General features: G+C 42.6%; 1 protein-coding gene across 1 annotated transcript; it reads left to right on the top strand.

Annotated features, from left to right (window-relative positions):
• Positions 1-5,939: 5,939 nt before the first annotated feature.
• On the top strand, positions 5,940-7,033 carry LOC123966501 (phospholipase A2 inhibitor gamma subunit B-like; the record flags this gene model as incomplete). The annotated part of the gene is made up of 4 exons (XM_046042654.1): positions 5,940-5,998; positions 6,373-6,474; positions 6,583-6,750; positions 6,917-7,033. Coding segments are annotated over exons 1-4 (439 nt in total), but the record flags the coding sequence as incomplete, so codon positions are not given.
• Positions 7,034-8,375: the final 1,342 nt, after the last annotated feature.

Here is an 8,375-nt window from a genome sequence, read left to right as displayed (position 1 = left end):
ACAGGAAGCCAGTGGAGGGAGCGCAACACAGGTGTGATGTGGTCCCTCTTCTTCTTTCCTGTCAGGAGACGGGCAGCAGCATTTTGGACTAACTGCAGACGCTGAACAAACAATACTTAGGGACTCTAACCCTAAGGGGGACTCTAACCCCTCAACACTTAAACAAAAACATACAACATTTTTTTTTTCATAACGACTTATCTAAATAGAATCTAAATCTAATATTTTTTTATTAACCAGAACCAAATCTTTTAAAATTACAAGACTTTATAGATCCTATTGAAAAAAAGACTAGAAAGAACTACTGTATGTAAAATATACAACTGTTACCTCCTGGTTCAAGGCTGGCAACAAAAAGGGAGGCCTCACACAGATAATCGAAACAAAAGTGGTTTACTTACAAACATCTTAACTAAGTTGATTACGTGGGTAGATGTGAGTCATGTCAGAAGTATGTGGATGAGTGTGAATGAAGTGTAATGCATGTTGATGGGTGCAGCAAATTAAACAAAGGAACAAAGGTTTTGGGGTTGAAGCAGCAGGCCAGCAGAGAGACTTATTTTCAGAAAGGCAGGCATTTTATGCCCTCCGGGAAGCCCACCCCAGAGGGACAGGTACATACCTTGGACCCTCCCAGCTCCACCTATAAGCCACACCTAGCATCTGCAAAACAGAGAAGGCACAAACAGGCAGGAAGACTGTGGGAAGTCGTCATAGGCGGTTGCCTAGGGCGCAAAATGTTAGGGGGCACCGCAAGAGAAGGTTTTCAACTTGGCGCAAATCAACTCAGCCCATCTGCTGTGACACCGGCGTACACCATGATAGTAGGCTAATTAAGTGCAGCTCACGCTGTGAGTCCAGACAGTTGTGACGAGTCTTGTCGTTGTGTAGTTTGAGTTTTGCGATATAAACATCTAAAACCTGAGGCGCAGCCTTGCTCTGTTTGGGACTGTGAGCAGCACTTTACCGAATCTGCTAAAGTTAACGTGTGGATTTGTGGTGAATGTTTTCCAGTTTCGGTTTCACATGCAAGATGCAGTCTGTGGACTTAGTGGATCAAACGGTCTAAAGGGGATAATTCCAGCAGAGCAATAAGTAATGCACAGCAGAGGATAGGGCAGGTAGACTTAAAATTAAAAGCCTGGAAGTGCAAGCCTTCACAGAACACATCAACTCTTGTGTCAGCTCCGATGGCCTGGTGGTGCTCGAAGTGCTCCGGATTGTGGGGGAACGGTGAGGTGGGGGGGTGGCAGTGGGGCTGCCGGAGGGGCCCCGGCGAGGACGGGGGATTGTTGGACTTTGGGTTGGGGCTGCACTCACCTGGGGTGTGTGGGGGTCTGGGGCTCGGGGCTTTGGAGCCTCTGGGTCTGGGGCGGGTCTGCGCACTGGGTGGCTGGGCCCCTCTGGACCTGTCCTGGGGCTGGGCGGGGTTGTCGCTGACTCTGGGGTGCTGTCGGTGCTAGAGGGGCTCTTGCTATAAGCCCTGAGCTGGAGGGACCTGGCGTCCTCCTGCTTAGGGGGGTGGGGGACGGGACTGAATGAATGATGGGGCCAGTCAGGAATCTGGTCCCAGTGAGGAGGACCATTCTAGCCTTCCTATGATCTCCTTCACCTTTCCCCCTTTGGTCATGTCTCACAACATACACCCTTAGGACTCTGGGGGGCGGGCAGGCTGCAGGGCGTTTGGTGGGTGGGGCTGCTTTAATGCGGCCTCGCCCTTCTTCCTCCCCCACTGGCCGCCCCTCAATTTTAATTACACATTAGACACAGAGGGCTTGGGGGGTGGGAGGGGCACGATGGGAGGCTCCACTACCTGACAGTTGTGGGGGCCCGCTATTAACCTAGGGGTCTGGGGACTGGGGCTTGCAGCTTTTGCTCATTTCTGGGCAGGTGGTGTGTGCCTGGGCCTGGGCCTGGGCTTTTTCCCTGGGCAGGGTCTCTGAATGGCTGCTGGGCGTTTAGTTTGTGCATTGGAGTCCGGGGGAGTCATTTCCTCGTTGGCTTGGAGGGACCAGTTTGCATCACTGTTTTGCTTCGTTGGCCTTGGATCCAAGCTTCCCCATTTCTCTGCTGGCCTCTCTGGATACTGAGGTATATAGTTAGTTTTCGGGATGTGCAGCGTGGATGCGGGGCAGGGCTGTGCTCCGGTTTGTTCTGTGCTTGTGCCTGGAGTTCTCGGCCCTTGACGGGTGGGTGGGTTGGAGGTGGCATGCAGCTGAGCTGGTTGATTTTGCCTCGTTGCTGGTTTGGGGCACTGGTCTATGTTGTGTGTACGCCGCGGTCGGTCCGGGCGCTGCTCTTCCGCGGGTTACGCTTCTTGCGTTTTGTCATTATTATGTTGTCAACTGGCATTTGGGTCGGGGTCTTCCGCTTTATTTTTTTGAATTGATTTTTTATTTTTTTTCTTTCTCCCACCCCTATTGGCTACTGGGGTTCTTGCCTGCCTGTTACAGTCGTGGCGCCCCACTCTCACTAACAATTACATTCTTTAACAGGCTTATGCGCACACACATGTACACACACACACACACACACACACACACACACACACACACACATACAGACACACACAGTCTCACACATAGACACAAACAAATGTAGGTTGTCCCTGGTAGAATTATTCCTGATGCTTTTCTTTCAGTTACTTATTTAAATTAATTGTTATTATTCCAGCTTTCGTGGCTGTGCTGTGTTGCTTATTTAATGTGCTGGACTGTTTCTTGTTTTCATTTTTCTCTTAGTTGTCATACTATGTCAGCTGTTTATTGCTGCTGTTTGGCTGGTTGTCTTTTACTATTATTATTATTTTTATTGTTTGTTTGTGTTTGTTTGTTGTTGTTTTTCTCCTCCCCAAGCCCCCCTCTCTGTTCTATTGCAGGTTTCGTTGCTTTCTGCAATTGGTGTTTCACACTGCTTTTCCCTGTTGTCCCCACAAAAGAAGTCCCCAAAAAAGAAAGAAAACCCACACACGCAGACCAATACCTACTGTTCGATTCCCGCCACCCACTGGAGCACAAGTAAGGGGTGAGAACACTACACCACAGAGCGGAAAACATACCAACAAGCGCCCAAGCCAGAGAGAAGGAACAGAACCACCTGAAGGGGGCACTTACAGCCTGTGGATACCCTAAATGGACGGAGGAAAAGAAAGTCAAACGCAACAACATTGTGATTCCATACGTGTCTGGAGTATCAGAGAAACTCAGGAGGATTTTCAACAAACATAACATCCCTGTGATTTTTAAACCCAAGAACACACTAAGACAGATGCTGGTACACCCCAAAGACCGCACACCCAAACACAAGAAAAGCAATCTAGTGTATGCGGTCCAATGCAGTGAGGAATGCACAGACCTGTATATTGGGGAGACTAAACAACCACGACACAAACGCATGGCTCAACACAGAACACAGCCGTCATTGAACAGGGGAGGGGGTCTACGCCACCACTTATCCCCCACTTACAATGCTGTCCTTTCATCACTTCCCAGGAAACTCAACAAACGTAACCTATTGGCCTCAGGTGAAGATACCAACGATGGTCGTTCAGTCTTGGCCAGGGGTAGTCCTAATGAACATAACGACTGTCGTTACATCAACCAGGAACACAAACAAACCAGCGGTATCAACAATCCTGGCAAACAACCCCACAGAGTTTCCCTTCCAGTCAGTCAGAGCTGAAGAAGTCCGTTGGATGAGGGACGAAACGTCTTCTAGTATCTTCAACCAAGTCCAGTTGCACTTGACTTTGACTCTGAACCTTTGTTGGATAACTATGACCTGGATGACTGAGAATCTTCACAGACAAAACTTCTCATCATGAACAACTTTTTCATGATATTCAGATTTTTAGAGATCCACCTGTACTTCGGAAAGTGAAACTTAAATTCCTCCTAGCATTGTTTCCTTGCTACCTTTCTTCATAATGTGTACTCCTTTCTGTTGTTTAAGTAGTTTTATTGAGTTTAACTCAAAAGTGTGAATTAACGTTCAGAAATGGATATGTTCATTACACCATAGGCATCACTAGACCCCTGTATCCATGTGCAGTGCCCCAGTATTAAGATTGTCAAGACCCCTTAATGTCGTTTTTGGACGTCTAGGCCTCCACAGGCCAGTTAGCAACAATTGGCAACATCTGCAACGTTTGGTCAAGTTAGCAATAATATACATGCAATGTCCGGTTACACTTTCAAAATAAAACTACTGGTTAAGGTGAAAAGGCATGTTTTTAATGATATGAAAAGTCACAAAAAAACAGTCAGTGTTGAAAGCAAGTGTTTACAAAATTGATGAGGACAAAGAGGGACTATCCCTCTGAATCCGCGTATGATTCGTTCTTTCATTATTTCGTTTCAAAATCAGAATCGGAAAAAACAAAAAACCAAGTCATTGGTCAGCTAGCTTTTTTCACTGTGGACATTAAGCCAACAGGTTAACACCACTCACAGATTAAAGGCTACCCACCTTTCTTGGTGAAAAACTGGGTTACAGAGTGACATCCTTTACTTTGTCTTTCCTCTCTCTCTTTTCTGTCTTTCCTTTTTGAAAACCAGATTTTGGTTTACTAGGCAACATTGTGTTCAATATGGAGGTTTACTTTTGGTCAATGGGGATTTTTAACTTTTACAAGTAAAAACAAATGCATTCATTTTATTCTTATATTTAAAATATATTTATGCTCAGTGATGATGGTTTATATAATGTATAATAAAATTTGATATTAGTTGTCAGTCAGGGGCCCTTGGAATTGTCCTAACCTTTCCCCCCAATACGGCGCCCATGTCTGTGTATAGCTGAGTGAGGCTAACAGATGGCAGTCACTCAGCTAGGAGAGCCGCCTGTCAATCAAAGCGGCCACGCCCCTAATAATGCAGAACTTTATAGCTTAATATAATTTAAACAGGTGAGTTATAAAAAAACTCAATTAGCAATATAAACTTTTTTGAACCAGGCTGTATACATGTTTTATTCTGCTGTAAAGTTGGGCATTTTAACATGGGGGTCAATGGAGATTGAATCCCTCCTGCAGCCAGACTCAAGTGGCCACTCGATGTATTACAGGTTTTTGGTCTTCCGGAAGTCTGGCGCTTGGTCATAACACTATGTATAGCCTTTAATGTTCACCCAAAGGAACAGATTAGCCAAGTAGCCTTAATCAAATTAATAAATTGATTTATAAGTTATACAAATGAATCATTACATAGGCATAAATGACAGCATTCTAAGTAATAATGTATGGTTAAGAGGCAGAAATACGACAAGTATGAATTATGTTCAACATTTAGGCTACACTATTTGTTTAATAAGTTTAGCTATCCTTAAAATGACAGTTCAAAAACTCCAACATTTTATTTTGAAGGTGACTGGTCTCTATTTCTGGTTTACACTTTCTTGTTCAATTTTCATTGTGTAAGTTGGATAATGGAACAAGCCGACGCTTTGGTGCGCTTCATTGCATTGCACGTCTTCATTCAATGCGACAATAACACAGCATAGTGCTAACATCGTTTAGGCAGCATCAGCTCTGGAAAAATGAGCTCACATTGGTCAATTAACATTTGCTTTAGCGCAAGTAGGACAATGAAATTAGGAAATACTGTCTGTTTTCATTATACAATGTGAACAACTGATGAATTATTCTTCATGCACGGACCTTCAAGGAAGTACTTTCTTTTAAAGTCATCTAGTATTTCTGGTAATACATTAACAAACTGCATTCAAGACACACCTAGATTTGCTAAGAGCTTTGGCATCCTGTCATCTTCTGACATGCTCTGTTTAAATTGTTTAACCCGATAAAGCTTACAGTGTTTCTCTTTTAACCCTAAATAGGAACATCCAATCCCTGAGGTATGCATGTATTCAACATCTGTGCGGTGTATATAAAAGGTGCAGTATCATCATCACCACAGAAAACCGATCCACAGTCCTTACCTGATCATCATGATGAAGCTGATCCTTTCTCTGACTCTCATCTGGGCGCTCTCCAGCACAGGTAACTCCACTTATTATCACATTAGAGTTTCTGCAGGGAACTCGATTTAAAGGTTTGAAGACGTTAATTTTGCCTGAAAGCTTTTTTTTTGTTGTTGAAAAGATTAAAAATCTTAATATTAACAGATTATTATTTTTAAATTACCCAGATCCAAAACTTTTAGACTTTACTGATCCTACTGAAAAAAGATTGGAAAGAACTACTGTTTGTAACAGCCATTGTGTCTTTTTAAATGCTTCTGCAAAACAAGAAGAAAAACATGTTTCAACCTTTATAGATCATCAAAACCTGTAACCCTAAACTCAGACGTTTGATTTGATATTTGACTTGTGATGTGATCATCACTGAATTGTCAATTTTTCTCCCCATTGCAGCTGGAGCACTTCAGTGTCTACGCTGCGCAAATCTGCAGTGTTCAAGCACAGTACCATTAACATGTTCTTCAGAGACCATGTGTGCGACAGCTACCATCCAATGTAATGTTTTCTTGATGTGATCTATTACTACTTTTCAGTGAAATACATGTACTGCAAAGTTACATGTTTTGTCCGCCAACATTAACAAACTGCACTTTGATTTTGTAGCAAATATATCTGGAACTTCATTAAAGCAAATCGTGAAGGCGTGTGCACCATCCTCCGTGTGTCCAGCTACAGGCCCTCAGACATTATCGTTTAACGTGGGTGTTTTGCAGGCAGTTGCATCTCTTCAGTGCTGCAACAGAGATAACTGCAACACAGAAACTCTACCTAGTAAGTCCAAATTGATAAGTAGCTCATTTAATTTTAGAAAAGAGATAAAATAAAAAACAGAACAAAGAACGCTGGCATCCTGCCATCTACTGACACTTTCTACTTTCACTTTGACACAAATGTTTTCTCTTCCTCAAATAAATTATGTCGTTCTTTTCTGTTTCAGTCCCTTCTGCTCAGCCAAACAGCCTAAAGTGTTTCACTTGTAACGCCACCACCTCTCAATGCAACTCATCTCAATTACAATGTAAGGGAGTGGAGGACCGCTGCTTTAAATTGAATGGTGAGTCTTTATGATAAATAATTGAATATAGTTCGTCTCCACATGGGTTGTGAGGTGTGGAAAATCAACCAGTGGTGGAAAGTAATGTTGAGATATTGATACTTTTACTTACATTTCTGTTATATTTTATGTTATACATGTAATCAATTACATTTCAGATGTAATTATTGTACTTTCACTGCACTACATTTTTATGACAGATATGGCGGCTGGTTACTTTACGGATTAAGATTTTATGACAGATCATTTTACAAGAACGTTATAGATCCAACAAGCCCGCAGTAGGTAAAGTAGTACTAATATAAGTTCCATCCTGACCAGTTACACAGCATTAACTAGAAGCTGTCTGGTGAGACTCACAAAATTTAGATTTTTCACATGCTGTGATGCCACACCTCAATTTTCTCACGCAGTGAAAAACAAATGTATTTATAACTGATAAAGTCTACTTACTGAGCGAATTAACTCTGCCCAGCTGATGCGACACTGGCGTATGCTGTGATAGTAATCAAGTAAACCTGCTCTGCCTGTGAGTCCAGATGGTTCGGTCTGAAGAGGAAACTACCATATGAGCAGAGCAAGAATGTGTAATGTGTAGGGCAGGTAGACTTTTAAAAAATATTTTGAATTCTCTTTAAGTGATGGTGTTAGTCTTGAAATATTACACTTTTTTCTCGACATGTCACAGATATGTGGGAGAGATTTTGAATGTGCAGAATATTGTGAGCATGAGCACATAAAACGAAATAATTTATCACTGAGGTGAAAAGGTGCCACATGCACATTTAAAGAGGTTACTTCTCCAAAGAAAAGACACAAAAAAGAGGGAAGACTAAATCATGCCTACATGTTTGTTGACTCAGCAGGGATGTTATTACATGAGAAAAGTTGATCTACAGGAGAAACCAGATCTGCAAGCAACACAAAATGCCCAAGAGCTGCACTGAATTTTATTCTGTCATGTCTTTAAATTTTGATTTGTCACCTGCCACCTAAATTTTGTTTTTCTTTTACATGGATAAAAACATGAAAAATTCACCAGAACACAGGAAATGAAGTGGTTAACGCTCAAAATTTTCATATAATTCAGCATTGGAGAGTTCTTAAAAATAGCGTTAAAATCTCGTCTCGCTCTCGTGAAAACAATCACGTGTCTCCTCTCGTGAGTCAAGTGTCTCGTAAGTGCTTAACCGTGTAAATTTTAATGAATCGACTAAAGTAACGCAGATCAAAATCCCATCCTTTCTTTACTGAACACTTCTGTGTTTTGGCGCTTCAGCCTACTCTGTTGTTGCAGTGCTGCGCTCCTGTACCACAGCTTGGCTCTACACTTCGAGCATTT

Source organism: Micropterus dolomieu, unplaced genomic scaffold (genome assembly GCF_021292245.1).
Source record: "Micropterus dolomieu isolate WLL.071019.BEF.003 ecotype Adirondacks unplaced genomic scaffold, ASM2129224v1 contig_13565, whole genome shotgun sequence".
NCBI lineage: Eukaryota > Metazoa > Chordata > Actinopteri > Centrarchiformes > Centrarchidae > Micropterus > Micropterus dolomieu.
The sequence above is the reverse complement of the archived record's forward strand: the minus strand, read 5'-3'. Positions and strand labels throughout refer to the sequence as shown.